General features: G+C 43.6%; 3 protein-coding genes across 7 annotated transcripts; 1 reads left to right on the plus strand and 2 right to left on the minus strand.

The window, feature by feature from the left end:
• The first annotated feature begins 9471 nt into the window (after window positions 1–9471).
• LOC309384725 (small ribosomal subunit protein uS14) lies at window positions 9472–11041 on the plus strand. The gene is made up of 3 exons (XM_081938462.1): window positions 9472–9625; window positions 9887–9986; window positions 10759–11041. The coding sequence occupies exons 1-3, from the start codon at window positions 9564–9566 to the stop codon at window positions 10765–10767; spliced, it is 171 nt and encodes a 56-aa protein (XP_081794588.1). The 5' UTR covers window positions 9472–9563; the 3' UTR covers window positions 10768–11041.
• Window positions 11042–13888: 2847 nt separating this feature from the next.
• Window positions 13889–20610, minus strand: LOC309385007 (uncharacterized protein). Of its 5 annotated transcripts, none has more exons than XM_081939039.1 (4): window positions 20395–20610; window positions 18706–19610; window positions 17767–17887; window positions 13889–15724 (listed from the first exon to the last, which is right to left on the minus strand). In XM_081939039.1, exons 2-4 carry the CDS (start codon window positions 19501–19503, stop codon window positions 15018–15020), a joined length of 1626 nt encoding a protein of 541 aa, XP_081795165.1. In that variant the 5' UTR covers window positions 19504–19610; window positions 20395–20610; the 3' UTR covers window positions 13889–15017. The 5 variants fall into 5 exon arrangements, with proteins under 5 accessions (XP_081795165.1, XP_081795161.1, XP_081795162.1 ...); XM_081939035.1 differs by having other exon boundaries at window positions 13889–15727; window positions 20395–20609; XM_081939036.1 differs by having other exon boundaries at window positions 13889–15727; window positions 18706–19527; window positions 20395–20608.
• Window positions 20611–24354: 3744 nt separating this feature from the next.
• On the minus strand, window positions 24355–26777 carry LOC309385009 (small ribosomal subunit protein uS14). The gene is made up of 3 exons (XM_081939041.1): window positions 26619–26777; window positions 26272–26371; window positions 24355–24603 (listed from the first exon to the last, which is right to left on the minus strand). The coding sequence occupies exons 1-3, from the start codon at window positions 26678–26680 to the stop codon at window positions 24595–24597; spliced, it is 171 nt and encodes a 56-aa protein (XP_081795167.1). The 5' UTR covers window positions 26681–26777; the 3' UTR covers window positions 24355–24594.
• Window positions 26778–27036: the final 259 nt, after the last annotated feature.

A 27036-nucleotide genomic window follows, 5' to 3' on the forward strand; every position in this document is an offset into this window, starting at 1 on the left:
TGTGCATTTCGTTTTTCTTGCCTAAATGTGGAACCTTACTCTTTTCACCATTGAATTTCATTTTATTAGATAGTGCCCAATGTTCAAGTTTGTCAAGATCCTTCTGTATCTTAAGCAGGAGGGAGAATTATAAAAGCTAAGAAGCAAAGCTGATAGAGAAACCTGTAAAATTATTGTATATTGTTTGTATGTTCTGTGTTTTGTTTTGTCTTACTGTGTTTTTTTTCTTTGCTGTGTTTTTCCTATTGTTTTTAAAGATCAAAACATTTAATAAAAATTATTTATTTAAAAAAAATAAAAAAAGATCCTTCTGTATCTTAAGCCTGTCTTCTGGAGTGTTGGCTATTCCTGCCACCTTGGTATCATCTGCAAATTTGATGAGTTCCCCATTTATTCCTTCATCCAAATCATTGATGAAGATGTTGAAGAGTCCTGGGCCTAAAACAGAGCCTTGGGTATTTCACTGCATACTTCCCTCCATGTAGATGCAGTTCCATTGAGGACTACACGTTGACTGCGGTTGGTCAGCCAGTTACGTATCCATCTGGTGGTGATGCTGTCCCACCCACATTCTTCTACTTTATCTAGTTTATCTATTTTATTAGTCTTCCTCAATGGCACCACAACGTGTGTGAATTTTCTTGCCTCTTGAGATCAGAGATTCTTTATTTATGAGCCTGTCGCATGTTGGAGATTTGTGTCCCCTAGCTTGTTGTTATAAGGCTTCGGGATTGGAACTAATGAGTCAAGTTCACAAGAATCCAAGAAAATGCTATCATCGGTTGTGGAGTCATTCTTCACTGACTGCATGAGAATTAATACTTCAAATCCATTTTCTAATCCACTGATCTGATCCTTTCCTGCATGCCGATTCCAAGGAAGGAAAGTGAATGGGTGAGCATCATGGCAGCATGTGACTGGAGGGTCCAATCAAATAACAATAGCACTTAGACCAGACGTGGTATTCTGCTGGTTTGCCCCGGTTTGGGCGAATTGGTAGCCATGGCGGGAGGCTCCGCCCACCCACACAGAAGTCATCATGGATGCTCTGCGCATGCGCAGAAGCGCCACGCATGAACTCCTGATTCCAAACTAGTAGCGAAGGTAAGAGAAAACCATTACTGACTTAGACGTATAGACCGCTCCATAGTGCTTTACAGTGTTTAAGCCAGGGGTGTCCAAACTTGGGAACTTTAAGACTTGTGGACTTCAACTCCCAGAATTTCCCAGCCAGCCATGCTGGCTGGGGAATTCTGGGAGTTGAAGTCCACAAGTCTTAAAGTTCCCAAGTTTGGACACCCCTGGTTTAAGCAATTTACAGAGTCAGCATATTGCTCCCAACAATCTGGGTCCTCATTTTACTTCATTTTTTACCTATCCTCATTTTACTGACTTTGGAAGGATGAAAGACTGAGTCAACTTTGACTCAATCAGAATCGAACTCCTGGCAGTCAGCAGAATTAGCCTGCAATACTGCATTCTAACCACTGCCCACCACAACTCTTCACTAATCCTTTCTGTTTCCTCTCATCTTGTTTCTTTACCTGTAGGCAGGATGCTTTGGCAAAAGTGTGCTGTTTCAACCTCAAAAAATTGTTTTGGACTGAGCTGAAGTGTAATAAACAATACAGAGATCACTCAAGCACATCATCAAATTAGCAACAACAGTGCAGCACACTGAAGGATTGAGAAAACATTTCAATGAGTTAGGATCAAAAGGCTACCTGCAAGTTGAAACTTTTTAAACAAGCATTTGACTCTGCTGCTTAAATGTTGTTTATATCTTGCTTTTTGCTGCCATGTTAAACTTGGTGATATATTTTTATTGCTTTTTCCATCTTTGTGTTGCGAGTTGAACAAAGTGCCAGGTCACTTTCTACTTTCCACTTTCTATACTCAGGTTCCTCCATGAGGATAGATGAGAGGTTAGGAATTTTTCGAAAAACTGAAAAATAAATCAGTGGTTCAAAAGCATTTGTTAAACAGGCCTCTGGGAGAAGATGCACAGAAAATGTTTTGCTTAATGTTGAATTTATGTTCTAAGTCCTTTTCCCATGCCTCCTACTTGATAACTGTTTTTCCTCTCCCAACCCTTCTCAAGATTAGAGCTAAATTCCTCTGCAGAAATGGAGGTAATAAAATTGGGTACCTGAAGGTAGACTACTCTGGGGTATGGATGTTCTACTAAAGACAAAATACAATGGAGCAAATATGACCAATTTACGCACATCACTGAGCATATTCCTGACTCCCTTTGCGCTGCAGAATTTACTGCATCAATTTGATTTCCAGTTTGTTTAAAGACAATTTCAATCCCTGACAAATAAACATTTACATAAAGGGAGTGAAGCTTTTCTTTTTCAGTTTAATCAAGGAGCAGCATCCATTCAAAACTGCCATAAATATTCAGTTATGGTAATGATGAGATTTTAAGCAGATTTTCATACATGCCATAAATAAATGTCGGAGATGAACACATTCTTTCAAGCTACCAGCACGCACTAAAGACCCAATAATGTCTGCTGATAATACGAAAAGCAAAATGCATTCTACATTGCCCACACAGAGAGACAAAAGACAGCTTGGCGTTTTCGAATCTCGCTCTCAGCTTCTTATCCAGGTCCTTCAAGGCAAGGTTTCTTTCCTGGGAAAAAGACTGAAAGAGGCAGGTTTGATTATAATTATGAGATTTTATTAGATTTGGAGGCTGCCCAACTCCCATTTGACTCCGCCGGGTTTACATCCAAGGACAAGAAACAAAAACATAATGCATATCTGGAAAAAAATACAACATGCACATACACACAAAAACACCCCAAAAGGAATTGTCAGGGATTCAACAATTAGGCCTGGAAAAGATCTACAGAACAACTGAAGGGCAGAAGCCCTACAGATCTCTCTCCAGGGGGACACTGTTCCAGTATCCACCACTCACAGAAATGGAGTGCGTTCACACAAGTTAGTTCGCTGCTCACTCAAGTGGGATGCATGCACCTACACACACACACCACTTCTGTGGCCTGGTTCCAAAAGGCTCAAGGCCTAATAGTGGGACACAGCCTAGGGGTTGGGGACCCCTGTTCCAGAGGACAGATGGCATGAGAAGCATGCTTTCTGGGTCCCAATAAATGACACAGTTTCATCATAGGGGCATGGAGTCTACCCATTCCTGTCAATCTTAATGGACAGTGTGGTTGTACTTTGCACACAGGTGAGCTGCATCTTCTACCAACCCTAGGAATCATATCCCAAAGATATTTTTGTGTTGAATTTATATTTACTGACAAAGAAATAAAGGGAGACTAGTATAGATCTATTTCAACACAAAAATAGTTTGTCATGGCTGCGTAGTATGCTCCGACAAATATTTGGATAGACCAGTTGCCAATCTCACCGGAAAAAACATCCCAAAGATAGTACAGTTGGCACCCGGACTTAGTAGGAAGGGAGAAGGTCACATTTGTCTAAAACCAGAGGTGGGATTCAGCCAGTTTGCACCACTTCGGGAGAAGTGGTGCGAACTGACTGAATCCTTAACTTTCTGAGCAGTTTGGTGGTTGTTTGAAGAAATCATTAGGGCAGAGAACCGGTTGTTAAATTATTTGAATCCCACCACTGTCTAAAACATCCCAATGATATGCTGTAATTAACACTTTTTCTTTACTTTACTTTTCCTTCCCTTGTCTTTGTAATGTAATGGGCCAAAGGTATAACCTATGATTCTGCTTTTCTTCAGGACTTCTCAGCAAGCAGTCCATGCTTTGCTGGGAATGGTGCACTATTGTTATTTACATGTTTAATACATTTCCTGTATATCAGTGATGGCGAACCTTTGGCATGCGTGCCACCGGTAGCACACGGAGCCATTTGACAGGGCACACGAGGCGCTGCCCTGTCAGCTGGCCAGTGCGCATGCGCGTGCTGGCCAGCTGAGTTCACCCTTTTTTAAAGCCATTTTCCCCCTCCCCAGGCTCCAGAGGCTTTATAGGAGCCTGGGGAGGGCGAAAAGAGCCTCCCGGCCCCCCTGGAGGCCTTCCGGAGGCTTCATGAGCTTCCCTGAAGCCTCCGGAGCACAAAAATCCGGCCTTACGGGCAAACCGGGAGTTCGGGAACGGATATCCTGTTTGCTCGGAGGGTCGTTTTGACTGCTCTGGAGGCTTCAGGGAAGCTTCCTGAAGGTCCCTGAAGCCTTCGGAGCGCTCAGAGGGTCGTTTTGAGCACTCCGAAGGCTTCAGGGAAGCCGCCTGAAGGTCCCTGAAGCCTTCAGAGCGCTTAAAACGACCCTCTGAGCAAACTGGTTTGCTCAGAGGGTCGTTTTGACTGCATCGGAGGCTTCAGGGAAGCCTCCTGAAGGTCCCTGAAGCCTCCAGAGGGCTTCCGGGGGGGGGGAGGCTGTTTTCGCCGTCCCCATGCTCCTCTAAAGCCTCTGGAGCCTGAGGAGAGCAAAAAAAGCATGCAAAAATGTGGGGGTTGCATCTGTAGTGCACTCATGCACACTGGGGGGGTCGTGCATAATTATTTGGCTGCTTAAGGTAAAACAGGTTTTGGCCACAATAGTAGAAGGAACATAGGAAATCACCTCAAATAACAAGGCTATTTGCCACAGCCTATATCAGTGATGGCGAACTTTTTTCACCTTGGGTGCCAAAAGCATGAACGCGCCTACCCCCATAATTTAATCCCCTTTCAGAGGCTACTCAATTAATCAGAATCACTGCCTGGTATGATAGCCAATGGCAGGGGAGACACTAGATTGGCCCTATAGAGCAGTGATGGCGAACCTATGGCACGCGTGCCACAAGTGGCACGCGGAGCCATTTATCAGGGCACGCGAGGCGCTGCTCTGTCAGCTGGCCAGTGCGCATGCGCGTGCTGGCCAGCTGAGTTCATCTTTTTAAAAGCTATTTTTCGCCTTCCCCAGGCTCCAGAGCTTTATAGGAGCCTGGGGAGGACGAAAAGAGCCTCCTCCGCCACCCCGGAGGCTTCAGGGACCGTCCGGAGGCTTACCTGAAGCCTTCGGAACGCTTAAAACCACCCTCCGAGCAAACCGGAAGTCACTTCTGGGTTGCTCGGAGGGTGGTTTTAAGCATTCCGAAGTCTTCAGGTAAGCCTCCGGACGGTCCCTGAAGCCTCAGGAGGGCCTCCGGGGGGGGCGGGGGAGGCTCTTTTCGCCCTCCCCAGGCTCCTATAAAGCCTCAGGAGCCTGGGGAGGGTGAAAAAAGCATGTAAAAATGGGGGGGGTCGCGCATTGAGCACGCATGCGCACTGGGGAGGTCGTGCATTGCATTATGGGTGCGGCACGGCCGCACACGACCCCCCCTGCGCTCCCCCCACTTGTGGCACACGAGCCAAAAAAGGTTCGCCATCGCTGCTATAGAGGAAAGCATCCATTTTTCATAGGAAAAGAAGAGCAAGTCCAGAGTTGACAAGACTACTTGGTACTCATACAACATGACAGCAACAAGTACACAGGTGCCCACAATGGCAAGCAAGAATTTCCTTCAGGCAAAATTCAATTGCTGATATCATCACATATATCAGCATGTTGGCAAAAAATACACAGAAATGGGCCGGAGGTGGTATTCAGCAAGTTCTGACCAGTTCTGGAGAACCAGTAGCAGAAATTTTTAGTAGTTCAGAGAACCAGTAAATACCACCTCTGACTGGCCCCGCCCCCATCTATTCTCTGCCTCCCGAGTCCCAGCTGATCAGCAGGGAATGGGGATTTTGCATCAACTGTCCCCTGGAGTGGGGAGGGGATGGAGATTTTACAGTATCCTTCCCCTGCCATGCCCACCAAGCCACGCCCACAGAACTGGTAGTAAAAAAAAATGAATCCCACCACTGAAATGGGTGGGTTGGGTTCTTCCAACATATATTTCTCAACTTCCTAGGCTAACTTTTTATAGGTTATAATTTCCTCCCCAAAAGGATTATCATGCATTCTGCACTGAGTCGCCTTTGGCTCTAGTCTTGAAACTTCAGTGTCTAATTCAGCAGCCAGGTTGGTTCTGAAGATGGTCAAGATCTCTTCCTGTGGGCCACCCCATCCCTCAAACCCCCAGTAAGATCAACAACTGGCGTTTACCTGCAGGCACTCCAGATCTTTATAATGTGGCTTTATAACAACTTCTTCACCACACTTTTACCATTTCATTTTGAAAAATGTCTTACTACTGGTTTTAGCTTCCCTTTTATTTATTTTATTGAAAACTACCAGGGTACAACTGTACATGACAACATTATGTATGTAATAAACAAATGCATCCAAGGAACCTTTTAGCAGCCTCTTTAGCAGTCGTGAAATTGCCACAAAACATCAGTCATGAAACTGGAGCATCCCCACCTAACATTCCCAGCCACCATCCAAATTCTCAGCCTGCAAATCCTCTTATCCCTAGGCTCCTTCTGCCACCTAGCTTCCAAAGAGAAATATGAAATATATTTTTAAAAAAATTACAAATCTCATTTAATTTCAGCGCAGCATTGGCATCCCTGGGAATACGAACTCAGCATGCCATGCTTGCAGAATATTTATTGCCATGGGTAAGAAAGTTTTTTTTCCCGTTTTAAATTTAAAATAGCGATTTGAGCATCATCTCCGAATCTCTTTGCACTGAATATCAGTTCCGCAGTTGAAAATAATTTACAAAGCACGGGAAGAGGTGAGGTTGCTAAGCCAAGTGGTCATTAAAATGCAGGGGGGAGGGGGGCTCTCATGTTCTGCGTCTCGCAAAGTGTCCCTTGGCTCCAATGCTTGACTGGCAAAAGGAAAAAGAACAAATAATACAAATAACACAATAGCAGAGTTGGAAGGGACCTTGGAGGTCTTCTAGTCCAACCCCCTGCCTAGGCAGGAAACCCTATACCGTTTCAGACAAATGGCTATCCAACATCTTCTTAAAGACTTCCAGTGTTGGGGCATTCACAACTTCTGGAGGCAAGCTGAATGATGGCAGAAAGTGTACAGAATAGAACCTTGCAGCTTTTTTTTACAATCCTGCAAACAATTCCCGCTTTCCCTTTTCTCCTGCCTCTCCTCTTCACTCACTGGTCCCTTGCATTTGACTGACTGAAGCTAGTATTGAAAGAGCAAGCAGATATTGACTGGGTTCCTCCTTGGAACTAGAAAATCCTCGAGTTGTGATTCCAAAGTTGAAAGAAGGCAACAATAGAAATAGAGGCACACACAGAGGTGGTATTCAGCCAGTTTTCCAGTTCTGGAAAACCTATAGCGGAAATTTTGAGTACTTCGGAGAACTGGCAAATAGGCTGGCCCCAACCCCGCTTGCCTCCCAGCTGATCTTCTTTTATTGCCCTCAACCGGAGAACTGAGCTGGAAAGCAGGTTAATGGGGCGGGGAGGGAATGGAGACTTTGCAGCAGCCTTCCCCTGCCACACCCACAAAGCCACGCCCACAGAACCGATAATAAAAAATGAAAAACCTGGTGAGAATCATTCTCATTCAAGTAGGTCTCTTTAGGACAGGTCCAAAAAGGATCCCAAGCCTTTTATAATCTAAACCCCCGGCTTGCTGCACCACTATTTAGATCCAAGCTGGCTGGAGAATTCTGGGAGTTGAACTCCACAAGTCTTAAAGTTGCCAAGTTTGGGGACCCCTGATTTAGATTGTCTAACCCCCACCCACCCCCCACTCATGATGACTGCACCAGACTTCTGCCAGCAAGTAGGAGAAATAGCACTTTTCCTACCTGAATTTCTTTAGCTTCCCAGACACCAAAATTTGCCTTCCGAGCTAGATTTGTGATATTCTTTCACCTGTTGGCTATCAGTGTGCACCACAACCTGTCTGGCCAACAACTTTCAGGCCAGTAAGGCAGGCCATCCCCATCTCTTTGCTTTCTAATGATAGAGTCACTCCCCACCCACTCCAATCCCTCCTGGTAGGAGCAACCTCTGCATTGCTGTGCTACCCAGAACTGGGACACAATCAGCAACACGGATGTCACCTGAGGATGCTACCTTTGCAGGGACCTCCGCTCAAAAAGTAGAGATGGAGGCTGCATCTTCAATTAAATAGAAGATAGGATCTCCACTCCATTGTATACCCTGCCATTTAGCTAAGGTTATATTTATTGCCCTACTGGTTAATCGTTTACAATTATGGTTTTATCGGATTGTAAGCAAGACAGCGAAATGGACTGTATATAAATTGAACAAATCACTAAAATTGATATATGAATTAAAGATGTGCCTCTTTTGAAGGATATCGTGTTTTGTGCTATTGGGAAAAAGGCCGAACTTGGATCGCGGGGTCACACACACACACACCCCGTCTCAACCTTGTTTGCGTCCCACCGGCACTTCTGCTGCCTTCGAGGGAGACGTTCCCTCCACCCCCTCCGAAGAGGCAGCTGGTTCCCACGAAGCACAAAACCGCAAGTTTACATTCGCCACTCCCGGGCAATATACCGAGCCGCGTTTTCTTGCGGCTGACTAGTGTTCTTCTCCGCATGACAACGCGGAGGATCGCCTGGTTCCCACGAAGCACAAACCCGCAACTTGACACCCAAGGGGCATTTGCAATACCCCGAGCGGCGTTTTCTTGCTGCTGACTGTCCAACTGGTGTTTTTCTTTCGATTGGCACTGAAACGTGCAATTCCTTTCGCTTTCTTCCCCCGCCTGGCGATTCAGTCCCAGGAGGGAGAAAAAGCGGTCAGTAAAAGCTTTTTGGCACTTCCTCGCTCGGTTCATCGCTCTCGGCTCCCGCAACGGCCTCGAGAGTCACAAACTCGGCGCAAAGAGCAGCCCGGCTTGGCGCTTCGCGATCCTCCTCACCCCGCGTGTGAAGGGGATGGTAGGCAGAGGATCGCGAAAAGGTCGATTGGCGTAGTAGAGCGACTCCTGCTGGGGAAAGTGGGGAATCGGCGGCGGCGGGAGCAGCGATTGGTGTCCGCTTCCGCTAGGAGGTGCTGCGGGAGTCGCGAAATGCAACGCGGGAAGCAGAGCGAACAGAAAGGCAACCCGGCTGGTGGGAGGGGGAGCAACCTCCGCGACCCCCCCATCGCCCTCCATCCTAATCGGGGGGTGGCGGGGGGAAAAAAGGGGGTGATTTAGTGGCGGGTGCAAAAGAGTCTGGGTCTCGCTGTCTTGCTCAGGCTACGCTGCAGCGGCTATTCACAGGCGCTATCCCACTACTGATCGGCACGGGAGTTTTGACCTGCTCCGTCTCCGACCTGGGCCGGTTCACCCCTCCTTAGGCAACCTGGTGGCCCTCGGCTCCCCGGGGATCACCATATTGATGCCGAACTTAGTGCGGACACCCGATCGGCATAGCCCACTGCAGCCCAGAACTCCTGAGCTCAAGCGATCCGCCAGCCTCAGCCTCCAGGAGTAGCTGGATTACAGGCTCGCGCCACCGCGCCCGGCTGCTGCTGCCGCCCGCCCGAGTTTACTAGAGACGCTTCGCTCCGTGACGTCACATGAGGGGGGGAAGGAGGAGGAGAGTGGGCGGCTCCCTCCCACCCTCCCTTTCTCTGCTGCGCCTGCGCCCTTCGCCCTTTCCTTTCCTTCTCGGCGTCCGAGACACGCGATTGCCGCCATGGGACACCAGCAGCTCTACTGGAGCCACCCCAGGAAGTTCGGACAGGGATCGCGCTCCTGGTGGGTCTCCGCGCCTCCCCGGCCTCTCAGCCACCATTCCCTCGGGCCCACGACGGCCTCTCTGCACCAGGGGCAGCCGGGACCGGCAGGAAGCTGCGGGAAGCAGGGAGGGGGGGAGGGAAGGGGGGGAGGGGGAGGGCGAAGGGGCGCCCGGTGGCGGAGAGGGGAGAGGGTGGGTGGGGGGAGGTTGTTGCTTCTGGGACGAGGGGAGCCAGGAAGCGCCAGGCCCGCCTCAACCGCCCTCTTTCCTTTCTTCCGCAGCCGCGTCTGCTCCAACCGGCACGGACTCATCCGCAAATACGGCCTCAACATGTGTCGCCAGTGCTTCCGCCAGTACGCCAAGGACATCGGCTTCATTAAGGTGAGGGGGGGCTGCCACGCAACGATCAATCAACGGAGCAGCTCCCCCCCCCCCAGTTATGGGGACTCCCATCACTGGAGGTTTCCAAAAATAGATTGCACAAACCGCTTGACTTGGTGTGGTATATAAAGTCTCTTGCTTTAAACGGGGGCTGGACTAGATGACTTCCGAGGCCCCTTCCACCTCTGTGATTTTATGTTCATACACTTCTGGAAGGGTTGCCCCTCAATGCCCATGACTCCTCATCGCTATCCCGACTCCAAGCGCTGTTAAAAATGTAATGGAAAAAGTACAGGTGGTCCTCGACTTACAACAGTTAGTTTAATGACCATTCAAAGTTACAAAGGTATAGAAAAATGCAACATGACCCTTTTTCACAGTTAACGACCTTTGCAGCATCTCCAGGATCATGTGATCAAAATTCAGATGCTTGGCAGCAGCCTCATATTTATGACCATTGCTGTGTCTCAGTGTCCTGTGATTCCCTTTTGCGACCTTATGGGGAAGTCAGATTCACTTAACAAACAGATTGCTAATTTACCAACTGCAGCGATTCAGTTAACAACTGTGGCAAGAAATGTTGTAAAATGTGGCAAAAATCACTTAACAAATGTCTCACTTAACAGCAGAAATTGTGGACTCAATTGTGGTCATACGTTGAGGACTACCTGTATTGTAAAAGTTCAAATGAGCACAGATAACAAGGAGATGTAGAATTGTAGCCTCTGAAGAAGGAATATTAAATGTGATTGTTTCTTTTATCTCCTTTTAGTTGGATTAATTCTACAGTAATAATTGAAGATGGCTTGAAAACACATAGGAAGCGGTTGGCATTCCTGGAAGAGTTGGCTGGATAAGAGTCTCTCATCAAGACTTCTACTGTGCAACTGTATACAATAGAAGTACTAGGCTTTGTTTTATTCCAATTATGGCAGTGTTTCCTATTAATATGTTACAATCACCATAATTCTAGCCATGTGGACATGTCATCTGTTGCATATGTATGAGAATCTATTTTGGGGGGTTCTGAAATTAAAAAAAAGTTAAAATCCAAAGTTGTGTTTGCTGAATGAATCTGTGACCTAAAGGGCATAATATAAAGATGACACTATAATTAGATGTTAGTAGTATTAGAAGTTTTTAAAATCAAAATCTGAAAATCAAGTGTAAACTCACTATCCCCATTGGTTTATCCCTAAAAGTTTGCTTCAATGAGAATGAAGGGCCACTGCATTTGGTTGAATTCCTTATGTACAGATATGTGTAACTTTTACTTGTCTCATAATTATTGATTCTTCCAGAGATAATGCACCATTTTCTTCTTCTTGAACCTTGTTGCGTAGCCATTCTCAATTTAAACCGTCTTAGTAATGGTGGACTGTAGTCCACCATGTTTCGATTTAGAGAATCTAGCATGTATGGCTATTGTATGGTTTAGTGTATTGCACCAGTACTTATAAACTCTGAGGACTTTTGTGTCATTTGCATCCTATTACTAACCTGTGAATAGAAGTTTGTCCTGCTCATTGTCAACCTATTTCATGTTTTTATACAACCTGGTAGACCTCTTTATTTCTCTTGAGGATGTTACTTGAGTTCAGGTAATTGGCTGCTGTGTTGGAAACAAGAGTATTCTTCAGCCAGGATGAAAGGAAGAAAGCCATACTCTAATGCTTAAAAGAAGGAGCAAATCATAATGGTTCGTTAGCTTGCATTAATCTGATTTCAAATGACATATTGGAATATAGTTCAACTAACAAAAATTAAACCATGGTTATATGGTGGCATGACATGCCAATTCAGGATTAATTTAAATATCACTTATCTGTGTTAGAACAAACCCTACAAATTGAGTTAAATATAAACTAACTCTCCTGGATGGGTTGCAGAATATGTCAGATTAAAATGTGGTTTCTTGTTGGTGGGTTGGCATGTCTTGTGAACGCAGCCATTGATTTAAGTTGTCAACTTAGTCTGACTTACGATTTGGATTTAAACACTACAGTAAGCAAATCATAGTATGATTTAGTGCAAAGTTGATGAATTTAAAATTTTCGGGCTATGTATAACGCACTCCCCCCCCCAACTTCTAATAGTTATTATCAAATTGCATATGTTATTGTAAACGATTTCTCTTAGCTTTTGATTTTTAAAATTGATAATTTTTTATGCTTTCACATAATGCATTCAAACAATGATTCTTTAAGGTGGAGCCCCACAATGAACAGGGAGATGATTTCACTGGGCAAAATGACTTTCTTTTTAATTTCATGCTCCTTTAAATGTTTGTTCCTGTGTCATACCAGCTACATATACAATATAAAATAACTGAAAAATGTGCAGGAGAGTCTCAACTTCCTATTTATATAATCTGATGATGAATAATTCATGACAATAAAGAAACCTGCCGGGCATTATTTATCAAACCACAATTGCATCTACTTTGGCGACTCCTGTCACTATTCTGGCTTTTAGTATACAGGGGAAACTTGAAAAATTAGAATATCGTGCAAAAGTTCATTTATTTCAGTAATGGAACTTAAAAGGTGAAACTAATATATAAGATAGATTCATTACATGCAAAGCAAGATAGTTCAAGCCGTGATTTTGTCATAATTGTGATGATTATGGCTTACAACTCATGAAAACCCCAAATCCACAATCTCAGAAAATTAGAATATTGTGAAAAGGTGCAATATTCTAGGCTCAAAGTGTCCCACTTTAATCAGCTAATGCTCTCTCAGTCTGGTTCAGTAGGAATCACAATCATGGGAAAGACTGCTGACCCGAGTCCCTTTGGGGAGAGGGGGCGGTATAAAAATTGAAAATAAAGGTAAAGGTAAAGACCTGACAGTTGTGCAGAAAACCATCATTGACACCCTCCATAAGGAGGGAAAGCCTCAAAAGGTAATTGCCAAAGAAGTGGGATGTTCCCAAAGTGCTGTATCAAAGCACATTAATAGAAAGTTATGTGGAAGGGAAAAGTGTGGAAGAAAAAGGTGCACAAGCAGCAGGGATGACCGCAGCCTAGAGAGGATTGTCAGGAAAAGGCCATTCAAAAGTGTTTGGGACTTTCACAAGGACTGGACTGAGGCTGGAGTCAGTGCATCAAGAGCCACCACACACAGACAGATCCTGGACATTGGCTTCAAATGTCGTATTCCTCTTGTCAAGCCGCTCCTGAACAAACAACGTCAGAAGCGTCTTACCTGGGCTAAAGAAAAGCAGATCTGGTTTGTTGCTCAGCGATCCAAAGTCCTTTTCTGATGAGAGCAACTTTTGCATCTCATTTGGAAACCAAAAACCCAGAGTATGGAGGAAGAATGGAGAGGCACACACTGCAAGATGCTTGAAGTCCAGTGTGAAGTTTCCACAATCTGTGTTGATTTGGGGAGCCATGTCATCTGCTGGTGTTGGTCCGTTGTGCTTCATTAAGTCCAGGGTCAATGCAGCCATCTACCAGGAGATTTTGGAGCACTTCATGCTTCCTTTTGCAGACAAGCTTTATGGGGATGCTGACTTCATTTTCCAGCAGGACTTGGCACCTGCCCACACTGCCAAAAGCACCAAAACCTGGTTCAATGACCGTGGAGCTCGCCTGACCTGAACCCCATAGAGAATCTATGGGGCGTTGCCAAGAGAAAAATGAGAAACATGACACCGAACAATGCAGAAGAGCTGAAGGCTGCTATTGAAGCATCCTGGTCTTACATAAAACTCAGCAATCCCACAGGCTGATAGCTTCCATGCCACGGCGCATTGAGGCAGTAATTGCTACAAAAGGGGCCCAAACCAAGTACTGAGTACATATGCATGCTTATACTTTTCAGAGGTCCAATATTGTTCTATGTACAATCCTTGTTTTATTGATTGCATGTAATATACTAATTTTCTGAGATTGTGGATTTGGGGTTTTCATGAGCTGTAAGCCATAATCATCACAATTATGACAAATCACGGCTTGAACTATCTTGCTTTGCTTGTAATTAGTCTATCTCATATATTAGTTTCACCTTTAAGTTGCATTACTGAAATAAATGAACTTTTGCACGGTATTCTAATTTTCCGAGTTTCACCTGTATATTGTATCCCTTTTATCTCAAAAATGCAAATGAACTTGGACATATTTCTGGAGTGGAGAAAAAGAAACAGCATAAATACCTTAACATTTGTGTTAAGCAGGAATGATGCCTCTAATTCCATATAAGTTCTATTTAGAATTATTTTATTTTTATACCTATGGTATAAACACAGCACCATCATAAAACAACCCATTTAAAACCATGTTCCTCCTTAAATAATGAACATCCTAGAGCCGTGATGGCAAACATGGCACACGTGCTGAAAGTAGCACACAGACCCATCTCTCCAGCCACACGAGCCGTCGGCCGTTGCTCTTCCGGGTTCCAGGGCGTCGGCCAGCTGGTCTTCACGCATGCGGGAGCGCTGAAACTGGAAGAGCAGTCGCCTGGTGCACATGCATGCGCCGGGAAGATGATCTGGTTTGCGGCATATGCATGCGCTCTGGCCAGCTGGTCTTTATGCGCATAAGCATGCCAGAAACCGGAAGACCAGGTGGCCGGTGGACATGCATGTACCGGAAACCGGAAGATCATGTTCTGCTCTTCCAGTTTCCGGCAAACCCTCCCCCTCCCCATTTTGGCACTTGGTGCTGAAAAAGTTCGCCAATACTTTCGTAGAGCTTAACATCCAGAACAAGGTCTTGTTCCATATGGGAATGATGCACCTAATTGCACAGAATGTACAGAAAGTCATGACAAAGATACTAGAATTCTATCTTTTCCCAGTCCAAACATTCAATCATTGAAAATTTGTCAGTACCAGACCAGAGAGTTGTGGCTTTAGAAGCCTCCATCTCTTTCCGCAATCCTTCACTTCATCAAAGCCATCAGAAGCCCAAAGAGATTCTTATGGCTGGCACATCAATTGAGTACTCCGATTTCCCCCAAGTGTCCTTTCATAATCCAGTTTTTTTTACCCGGTTCTCTCTCATGACATTGTAGTGAGGTTTCAGCTCATACTAAAATGCTCCCCACTTGTCCCTTTTACAGAATGAATTTTATAATGCTTATTAAGGGCGCCCTTCTGAATAAAGCTTTTCCCACAATCTGAGCATTCAAATGGTTTCTCCCCAGTGTGGATCTTCTGATGTCGGTTAAGATTTGAACCACTACCGAATCTTCTCCCGCAGACAGGACATTTGTGCGGCTTCTCTCCTGTGTGGACTCTTTGATGACGGTAAAGTACTGAAGTGGACTGGAAGGTTTTGCCACAAGCAGCACATTCATATGGCTTCTCCCCAGTGTGGGTCCTCTGGTGAATGATGAGCTTGGAGCTAGAAAGAAAGAATTTCCCACAGACCAAGCACTTATGTCCTTTTCCTCCTGTATGACGGTTCTTAACCACTGTGGAGCCCCGATTCAAATTTCTGCCATAAGCTTGGGAGGCATTTTGCTTCTTACCAGTGTCATTTCCTGTCTGGATTGTGGCTACAATGATAGCTTTGTAGTCTCCCACATAAGGGACAGGTGCATCAGCTTCACCTCCTGCTAATGTGCTCTCTGGACCTTCCAGTCTCTTCTGATTAATTGAAGGCTTTTCCTGCACACAACAGTGAGGAACAATCTCTTCTGCTTTCCAGAGGGACACCTCACAGGGCCCTGCTTTTGTGGAATCTTCAGCCACACCTGTCTCGTGTATAGTCATCCCGTCCTTACCTGCTGGAGAAATTAAGAAAACTCCAATAATTCACACATTGAACTTGAGAAAAACATAACTTGAAAACAGGGAAGATTATAGATAGTTAAGAAAAACTAGCTTCTTTGTTAAGATCTCATTCAGAAGGAAAAATAGAAAGACATCACAGGACACTGAAGAAGCCTGGCATTTGCATATTTCTAACAACCTTCTATTGAGCAAAATTGAACAGACAGTGCTAGGATCCTAGTTTAATTTAACATATATATTTATGAGCCAAATTTAGTATCTCACAATGCTTCTCCCATAGAACCACGTTTCCCTGATTCCTTGTCATGTTTCAACTTCTCATGTTCAAATCCAAGACAAACCATGCTCTCCTGGGAGGGGGGGTTATTGAGAGTGACTTGCTAGCATCCTATCTGAGGAAGAATCTCACAATTGACATGTTGATCCATCTTACTGAGCCCAAATGAGAAGCCTGTTGGGTCACATGCAGCCTCTGAATTCTTTTTTAATGACCCTAGAGGCTCCTTGGATCACACCATTGAATAAATTGGAGTGGCTTCCTACTTTTTGAAGCATGAAGGACTCATGCAGTAGCCAATCACCTGAAAAAAGTGGAACACTTAAAACCAAAACAGAATCATCTCAATAAAAAACCAAGACAGAAAATCTCTGTTTATGTGCATGGTACATCACTATCCTGCCCAAGAGTAGGTCTGCCAGAAACAATTAAATGCCAGTCTTAAGCATTTTTGTAACTATAAAGAACTGGATTAAGAAACAAGGCTTTCCAGGACTTCAAGGTTTCTACCTCCAAATGTTGAGATCCACTTCCTCTGACAGGCAACTTTGACTATCTTCCCTTTTTTTTTCGTGGTCAAACCTCCCTCTATTACATATCAGCCTATTGCCTCTCAGGACTGATGGAAGATGGTACCACTGAAGCTAACAGCCAAGTTGGGGAGGTATCTATTTAATGCAGAGTGGGAAGTATTCAGATCAATCTGGTGCTCTTAAGGCCACACAGAATGCTTTGAAGTGTGTTTCCAACATCATTTGGAAGACTGCATAGAAAAGGAAACAAAGGGTTGCCACAAAGAAGAGGGAGTCAAACTGTTCTCCAAGGCACCTGAGGGTAGAACAAGAAGCAATGGGTGGAAACTAATCAAGGAGAGAAGCAACTTAGAACTGAGGAGAAACTTCCTGACAGTTAGAACAATTAATCAGTGGAACAGCTTGCCTCCAGAAGTTGTGAATGCCCCAACACTGGAAGTCTTTAAGAAGATGTTGGATAGCTATTTGTCTGAAATGGTATAGGGTTTTCTGCCTAGGCATGGGGCTGGATTAGAAGACCTCCAAGGTCCCTTCCAACTCTGCTATTGTATTATTATTGAAAGTCCAAGAGAAAAACGTTGTAGGATCAATTTGCCAAACCTCAAGACCATTCCTTAGATTCCCCCCTACATCATCATTTTCTTAGAAAGTGATAGAGAAGTTACTAAATGCCAAATCTTTATAGTAACAATTAGGACTGGAGAAAAACATCCAAGGAACAATCTCTATGATCTCAAATTAATATGATTTATTAGGAAGAGGTTGAAGTAGGAGTACAAGAATTCTGGCAAGTAACCTTGCTGTCAAATATGGAGGGTAAAGAAGGAGTAGGGTTGTTGCAAAATATGATGGAGATGTGGGGTGGCATGAAAGTGATCCCAATTGTGTTTTTTTATATTTTTAAGCAGATTGTGATAAATGCTAGAAGTTAACAGATAAATGTTAATCGTATTTATGAGAATGTGTATTTGTGAAAGTATATGGAAAGGAAAAAATAAAACTTTTTATTAAAAAAAGATAGGCAATTCAAAGATGTTAGATTCTCCCAGTGTAACCACTCTCTTCTTAGAAGACAGGCCAGGCTATACTTGAGTTTAATTTACTTACTAGTTCCTAGTTATATGATCAGTGTGGGAATCCTCTCTTCCATCAAGCTCTCTGAAAAGAAACCTTATCAGAAAGTAGTCCAGCAGGAATTCAGATTCAAGACATTAATCCTTACCAAATGGGCCAGCATCACACTCATCTTCCTGCTTGGATCCTTGGTAGAGCTGCTTCTGTTGAGTATCAGCTGCAGCCAATTCTACCTCAGAGAAATTCGCAGCCACTTTCTCAAAAGCGCCCTGCAACAAAAACGAATTTTGAAAGTGTAGGACTAATTTTACAACCGTTTTTACCACTGTTAAGCAAACCACTGCAGATACTAAGTGAATCATGCAGTTGTTAAGTGAATCCAATTTCCTCCGTTCGTTTTGCTTGTCAGAAGCCAGCTGAGAAAGTTGCAAATGGCAATAACATGATCCTGGGGCACTGCAGCCATCCTAAATACATCTGATTGCCAAGCACCCACATTTTGATCAGAAAGACACTGAGGATGCTGCGATCAGACATAAGTCACTTTTTTCAGTGAGATTGTAACTTTGAATGGTCATTGTAATGGTTGTAAGTCAAGGACGGCCTCTACAATCAAGTTAAAAAGCACTTGTTCCAACACAGGTTTTTAAGAAATTCTACTCTTATTCCTCTCCACTGAGGAGTAATTTTATTCCTGTGTCAGGTAATGAGGATATGAACCCCAGCTGATGTAAGGTTGTAAGCTGTAAACTGTAAGCTGATGCAATGAGGATGACACAGCAATACAGGTATAGCCCATTTAAGAATCTGGTGGGGTCCACACAAGTCATTTACTGTTTTAAGAGGTGTCTATATATATAGGTGGCCCTTAGAGGGCGTTTCTCTGGTCGTGTATCTCATTTCTCTCCTTGTGTCCGTAGCTGAGTGGTAAGTGATTTATCTACCATGTATATGTCTGTATATATGTATATATAAACCACTATTAATTTTCTAAAGGCTCTGTGTGCTGTGTGCTGTGTGCTGTGTTTTTGCTCCTGAGTTTATCTCATAATAGTCATGCTGCCAAAACTCTGACAAAAGGCCTCACCTGGTTTGCATGTCTTTCAGGCTCCTGCTGTTTATACAGAAAATCCTCAGCAAGACTTACAGCCTGAGCACAAGTTTCTGGGCCATGCTGCCTCAACCAGCTCTGGATTTCTGGAGGCAGGATCATCAGGAACTGTTCCAGGACCAGCAGTTCTAAGATCTGCTCCTTTGTGTGTCTCTCAACCTTCAGCCATTGATGACAAAGTTCTTGGAGTTGGCCATAAACTGCCCTTGGACCCTCGGCCTCCAAGTAGCAGAAACATCTGAAGTGCTGGCGACTTTTCTCTCTGCTGACAGCATCCCCTCTCAATAGGGCTGCCTTGACCTTTCCATAATCTCCTCGGTCTTTGCCTTCCAAGGCATTGAAGGCCATCTCAGCTTCTCCACTGAGAGCTGGCAGGAGTTGAATCACCCATTCTTCTTTGGGCCACTTACAGGCTTTGGCCACTTGCTCAAAGGAAACTAAAAAAGCTTTGGTGTCATTCCAAGGTGTGGATGCTTCAGACAATTGAAGGATTTTCAACCCAGAGGAAGGAAATTCCACTGTTTGCAGAAACTCTTGCCACTGGGCTTCCCAGTGAGAGGCCAAATAGTCTTCTGGTTCTTCTTTTACTTGATGAGGAATTGCCCTTGTGGCACATCCTCCATTACATACAGACTGAATGGCTTCTGGGCATTGATTTCCTCGCTCTATGCCCGGTTTACAATCTAGAGCATCCTGGAGAATATTAAAGGCTTTTTCTGTTCCTGTGGATTCCAGCCTTTGTGGATTGCCTGTGGCTTGCTGTTCCATTTTCATCCTTGGGCACGCTTACAAAGATAGCTGTGGGATGGTGGGAAACAAGCCTTTTGCAGGTAAATGTAGTAATATGGGCAGTTATGCTAAGCTTTTGCCCAGAAATAAAGCTGGAAACAGTAAGAAAAAAATGAATGGCCCAGGTGCTACTATTGTTGATACTGACTATAGAATAAATACATTTTAAAATTATATAAAAATTTATTTTTAGAGCTCATAAGTTTATTTCATGCTTTAAGTATGGAATTTTTAAAGCATGGACAATATATATTCAGTATACCAATCCAGTTGCAGGCTACTACATGACAGATTAGCAGTGCCATCTTCTAGACCAGGGGTCTCCAACCTTGGCAACTTTAACTTTAAGGCTTGGGGCGTTCCTTAGCCAATGAAGCCCTAATATAGTTTACATTATCATTTAAATAATTTAAAACATTAAAATCAACAGAAACTCACAGTAACACCATTCAAATGCATGAAACCACCTTAAAAGCTCAATGAATTAAGTAGCCAGAAAAGCATGGATAGAATATGAAACAAGCATTACTGTACGTTTTACACGCTCTAGCAGCTTTTCTCAATCTTAGTAAATTTAAGGTGGATGGACTTCAACTCCCAGAATTCCCCAGTTAGTCCATCCATCTTAAACTTGTTGAAAAATACTGCGCTAGACAGACAGACATCGTCGGTCCTCCTCTCACCCAAACCCTCTCATTGCAAACCGCCAATGCAAACCAAAGAGTTGCTGAAAAGGTTGGGGTAGAGAGGTCTTCCTTGCTCAGTATAAGGAGCTTGAGGAAGCGTCGCTGCCCTAGACAGGGAGGTGAGTGAGGGGGCTGGGTCTCTCCTTTTCTCTCCTCCTCCTCCTCTTGGAAGGCAATTCTTTCCGCTCACCTCTCCGCTCTACCGCCTCATTCAGATCTTCCTCGTCTGTTGCTCATTTTCAGACAAGACCCTGACAGCTCTTTGAAGCTTTTTTTTTTCAATGAAAGGGCATTCGCTGGTGAACATAGAGATAGGAAAAAGATAAGAGTCACCAAAACAGAACTTGCCATTAAATTTCCGGTTTGCTATACACGTCTTTTCCTTAACTTCATCAAGGGCGGAAGTAGAGACTGCATACTCTACTTTCAAGGTAGATTCAACGGATTTTTTCCGTTGGTGATGGGTTAAAATTAAAACAGGTTCTCATGTACTGTTATCGCGTTAATCTTAATTTTCCTTGTTATGTTTGATTTTCCAGTAATTTAATAATTTGCATTTTTAATCAGTGAAGTCCTTGGTGCTCTCTGAGATTGGTTGTTTGCTTGGAAAGATTTCATTGCCCAACAAGGTAACAGCATCAATGCCCATGTAACTAATCAGTACACTTATTTTTTTTTATATTGCAGGGATTTGGATTGTACAGCATCACTGACTGGACTACAGCATGCTCATACAGGAACACAAAAGTATGGGGAAAATAACCGTTAATGCTTTTAATAACCACATATTAATTTTACCCGAAATTTATCAATAACTGTTGATCATTATTATAAAGTATAATTAACAATTGTATTGATAGCAAGTGGTTAATAATTGATTTAATATTAATGTTATTTGCTCAAAGATTAAAACATGGTGCAAGAAAAAAATAGGCTTTCATCAAAAGCTTCATAAGAAGTGAGAAGAGAATACCAAGTAAAACTAACAGTATTAGAATGGCCGCATTGAATCCTACTGAGCAGCTAATGTACTTTGGGAGAAAAAATAAGAGTGGCCTTAGCTGAACCAGAACCAGATGTAGGCACTGTACAGGTCCTGAGTACTAATCTGAAGACAATTTAACAGTGTAGACTTTTGCTTATGTAGGAATCAGAGATGAGTCTGAGTTGGATATAGCTCCCCATTCAATTTTTGACTAGTTTTGACACCCCCTTCAGCCCAAATCCAATTATCATTCTTCATGAGCTCTCATTTGTGCATTTTGTGCTTTTAAATGCAGACTCTTAAGAAAATTATCAAGTTATGGTGAGCAGATCTTTATCCCCTGGACATTTTCTAAATTACCAGGTAGCCAGATCAGAGGTGATAGATGTTCATTTTGCCCTCTTTCATTTAAATAAAGCAAACTTTGAATACATGGAAAAGCACGGTGGCATTATTTTCATATTTATATTCTTAATTTGCATGCACTTCTCATTAGGAAAGGATGAAGACTTTCAAATTAAACTCAAACTATTCTGTGGATAAGTCAAAGATTTTTCAATAAATTGTTCCTTCAACTTTTATTGGCCTTTCCAATATTTTGTCATTTATTTTTAACAAATATTGAGCAAGACGAGATAAGGTTTGTCATTCTCATAAAAAACAGAATTTTAATATTACAATTTTAACATATAATCTAACTTCTTTATCATCTTCAAAGCGCTCCATGGCACAGGACCTAGCTATCTGCGGGATCGCATTCTGCCCCATACATCCCTGCGACCAATTCGCTCTCACAGAGAGGGACTCCTCCGGGTGCCGTCCACCAGGCAGTGTCAGAGGGCGGCGCCCAGGAATAGGGCCTTCTCTGTGATGGGCACAGCCCTTTGGACAACGACCAATCTCCGCTCCTTCCGCACGAAACTCAAGACCCACCTGTTCCAACTAGCCGGCCTGGCTTAACTAGAACTTTCTAACCTCCCTGGCAATTTTAATATTTTAATATTTTATACGTAAATTTTGGGGTTTTTAACTGTTTTAATTGTTTTAATTTATTGTTATTTATTTGAACCTAGTGGCTTCCATTTGTATTTGACTGTTAAATATTGATGTCACCTCCTCCATGCCACACTTGTATTTTGATTTAATTGTACATCGCCCCGAGTCCCTTTGCGGAGAAGGGGCGACTGATAAATCGAAATAAATAAATAAATAAATAAATTTATATTTTTTGAACACATGTTTAGATACAGGGCCACATTCAATTTCCAATTTCACTTTAAGATGGCTATGACAGAAATTAGCGAATTTAGAAATATGGAATCTGTAATTTCTATTGCCAATTTTTGCATACTTTGCCAGGCCAACTGGATCTATGGGAATCTATAGCTCTGCCATATCTGGAGGGCAAGTTTCTCATCCTGCTTTACATACTGAATACTACTGAAATAAATCACACACTTTGAAACCAACATCACTGAATAATATTAAACAGGACACACTCCAATTTTCTGTTTGGACTAATCTTTTGAAATAGTGCGTCCCGGAGATGCTGAACTTCAACTCTTTTGGTGATGGGAGAGATAATGAGAACTTAAGACCAACACTAAGATATCACATTAAGGGTGATAAGTTTTTATAAACTCACTAAAGTCTGAATTTAAAACCAGCTCTTGTTCGCTCTATCTCTAAAAGTCGAAACTGGCATGAGTTGTGGACTATAGCAACTTGTTTTTTTCTTGTGAATTTATCAAGATTTAGAAGGCATGTGGCCCCAGTAACATAATATGAATAAAAGACTGAAATTCAATACAAGAGGAATAATTTTTCATTTAAAGAGAAAAAGACTTACAAAGATCCCTTTAAGTAAAAGAAAAAATCTTTATGAAGCTAATTTAATTGTTGTTAGACTGGGATGCAAAAAGTGATTATGGGGGAGTTTTGACCACCATGTTGTGGAGAAAATGCTCGCTTTACACAAGGAACTGAAATGTTTGAAGATAAATGAAATGCAATGTTTTTAATTGGCCTGCACTTGAACATTGGGCTTCTGGCCAAGAGATCTGCTATAAGCAGATTATGGGCTATATAACTGAGTCGTTACATAAATTTAAAAAGGGTTTTGTAAATCATATTGTGAGCTTTATAGTGAATGAAGCATCTGATAAAAACATAGGTTGACACTATGGTCTGAGCCTGAGGCATTGCCTTTAAATGCTACATCCGTGTAAGAGCTCCAAATCATCCACTTCTGATATTAGCAACTTCTAACAGTTTTCTTTATTGTACCCATGTATTCTCTCCTTTCACATCTGGGGAAGGGCAGCTATCTGGTTTCTGTTATCTAGCCGTTTCCTTTTCAGATCATCAGTTTATTTCAGTTCTGATTTGCCTATATTTCAGAACTCCAAAGGAAGGGTGAAAAGTTATTTGTTCCCCATCATCCTGAGCAGAAATATTTTATCCCAAACCCTTGTTGATCCAAGGTTCAAGGTCTGGGATAAAACATTTCTCAAAACTCTTTTGCAAGTATTTAATGTGTTTATAAATGGCTATATTCAAAATATATGATCAGGGGGTGCAAATGGGTATAGAAAATATTGCCCTAATATTTCTTGAAAAAATACATTTATTGTAGGTAACCTAGCCATGTATACATTTTCATCCACAACTACCAAATAAACTAATGGCTTATACTAGTGTGTCAGCTTCTTTTATTACCCCTCAGAACTAAGTTTCAAAAGAGGTAGCCAGTTTATCAAAGCAGACAACCAATATGTACAAGAAAGGAACTAGAATCTGTCCCATCTATTTCAAGATCTGAGCATTCAATTATTTGTAAATGGATGCTAAAAGGTGTTTCTTATTCCCATAAACATTGATCATAACCACTGAAGCAATCAAATGTCCAATCATTTCTGTAAAACTTTCTAAAATATACTTTTTTAAATGAAATGATCATACAGTATTTGCTGTTCAAAAATAAGTACGTACTTGAAGTAACTCCTTCACGGTTACTAGATATTTACAATGATTGTAAATGTAAATGTAGAGGAGCATTTAATGATAGTTCAGTAAAAATATAGGTCTCCAAAAATATTTTACTCTTCTGTTTCTGTGCTCTAATTAAATGATACTATACAAAGACTACACTGGTTTCTTCTCAAATACATTTGAGGAGGACTGCTTTTTATTAAAGAATCAAAGGAAACCAAACAAGCTTCAGATATCAAGCTGTGTTAAATATGACTGTCACATAATTAACACTTCAGCATTAACAAATAGAAACAACAATATTTGAGAGTCTGAGTGGACAACTCTCCATGATGGTAAGGATAGCAAGAACAGTTCATCCAGCCACATATTCCAGCTTGCCAGTTGCCTCAAACCACTTCTGTAGACAGGTATTTAATCCAACTGAAATGACAAAAAAGCTGTCAATGTGACATGTGATAAGCTTACCAACATACCTTACTCAGAACATACAGCTGCTCCTCTTTTATATCACAGCTATTTTGTATAAACAAGCATCAGTTGTTCATTCCTCTTTTAAGAGCTCCATCCCTTTTTAAGCTACAATGGCTGCCATTGCACTCTCATCTGTGAAAACTTGTCAGTGTGTCAGTTTTCCCCCACCTCAGCACACATATACCGGCATTTCCTAGAATTCCATAGGCACCACTGGCATTCCTGAGAGTATTGGGAGTTGAAGTCCTGATCTATGGAGCAGTCTCAGCTTATATATGCCAACCTTTTTCAGTCGTTGTTAAAATGCAAGCCCCAGCAGCAAAAATAATTTAATTCACCGCTTTGCATACTGTTATCAAGAACGGTTTTCCATGATGGGTGGGGGAAATCCTTTTAAGTTTATTTATGAAGACCAGTAGTTTAGCAAGCACAGGAATCATGGCTTCAAATATGAACAAACACTAAAAAAAAGTAATAATTTTCATTCTTTACTATTTTAGACACACGAAGTGGTCCTTTCCACCCTCACAGACCATTTCCCTATTTATTTACTACTACTGAACATCCAAAATACACTATTTAATCATATATATATATTTTCTCTTACTTGGAAAAACACACCCAGAACCCACTTTCTTCCACACATTTAACTATAACTTCTGTACATTAGATCATCACATGCACCATAACAGAGGTGGGTTGCTAATTTTTTTACTACCAGTTTGGGTGTGCTCCCACGTGCATGCAAGGTTTCTGCGCATGCACAGAAGTGTCCTGGCAGATAGGCAGAGCCTTCCACTGCCGCTACTACTGGTTCGCCCGATCCAGGCCAAACCGGCAGCCACCTACCTCTGCACCATCAGATTTACTTCCCTAGCCTGCACATGACTGTTAAAGGCAGAAGATGTTGTGGGCATTGCCAGGGAACTCTCTGCAATGAAGGGGGCATCAACCAGCAGTGGGCAACCAAAACCGCATAGCATCCCATGGCTGGGAACTACAGAGCTGCCCTCTGCCTTCCCTTAACGAAGCTGATGGGCTATGCCCCATTTCTTGCCACAGTTGTTAACTGAATCACTGCAGTTGGTAAATTAGCAATCTGGTTGTTAAGTGAATCTGACTTCCCCATAAGGTCGCAAAAGGGAATCACATGACACTGAGACACAGCAATGGTCATAAATATGAGGCCGCTGCCAAGCATCTGAATTTTGATCACATGATCCTGGAGATGCTGCAAAGGTCATTATCATTGTGAAAAATGGTCATGTCCCATTTTTCTATACCTTTGTAACTTTGGATGGTCAGTAAACTAACTGTTGTAAGTCGAGGACCACCTGTACTTTTTCCATTACATTTTTAACAGCGCTTGGAGTCGGGATAGCGACGAGGAGTCATGGGCATTGAGGGGCAACCCTTCCAGAAGTGCATGAACATAAAATCACAGAGCTGGAAGGGACCTCGGAAGTCATCTAGTCCAGTCCCCGTTTAAAGCAAGAGACCAAGTCAAACGATTTGTGCAATCTATTTTTGGAAACCTCCAGTGATGGGAGTCCCCATAACTGGGGGGGGGGGGAAGCTGCTCCGTTGATTGATCGTTGCGTGGCAGCCCCCCCTCACCTTAATGAAGCCGATGTCCTTGGCGTACTGGCGGAAGCACTGGCGACACATGTTGAGGCCGTATTTGCGGATGAGTCCGTGCCGGTTGGAGCAGACGCGGCTGCGGGAGAAAGGAAAGAGGGCGGTTGAGGCGGGCCTGGCGCTTCCCGGCTCCCCTCGTCCCAGAAGCAACAACCTCCCCCCACCACCCACCCTCTCCCCTCTCTGCCACTGGGCGCCCATTCTCCCTCCCCCACCCTCCCTGCTTCCCGCAGCTTCCTGCCGGTCCCGGCTGCCCCTGGTGCAGAGAGGCCGTCGTGGGCCCGAGGGAATGGTGGCTGAGAGGCCGGGGAGGCGCGGAGACCCACCAGGAGCGCGATCCCTGTCCGAACTTCCTGGGGTGGCTCCAGTAGAGCTGCTGGTGTCCCATGGCGGCAATCGCGTGTCTCGGAAGCCGAAAGGGAGAAGGAAAGGAAAGGGCGAAGGGCGCAGGCGCAGCAGAGAAAGGGATGGAGGGAGGGAGCCGCCCACTCTCCTCCTCCTTCCCCCCCTCGTGTGACGTCACGGAGCGAAGCGTCTCTAGTAAACTCGGGCGGGCGGCAGCAGCAGCCGGGCGCGGTGGCGCGAGCCTGTAATCCAGCTACTCCTGGAGGCTGAGGCTGGCGGATCGCTTGAGCTCAGGAGTTCTGGGCTGCAGTGGGCTATGCCGATCGGGTGTCCGCACTAAGTTCGGCATCAATATGGTGATCCCCGGGGAGCCGAGGGCCACCAGGTTGCCTAAGGAGG

The sequence above is a fragment of the Natrix helvetica genome (genome assembly GCF_964273705.1).
Source record: "Natrix helvetica genome assembly, chromosome: 1".
Taxonomy (NCBI): domain Eukaryota; kingdom Metazoa; phylum Chordata; class Lepidosauria; order Squamata; family Natricidae; genus Natrix; species Natrix helvetica.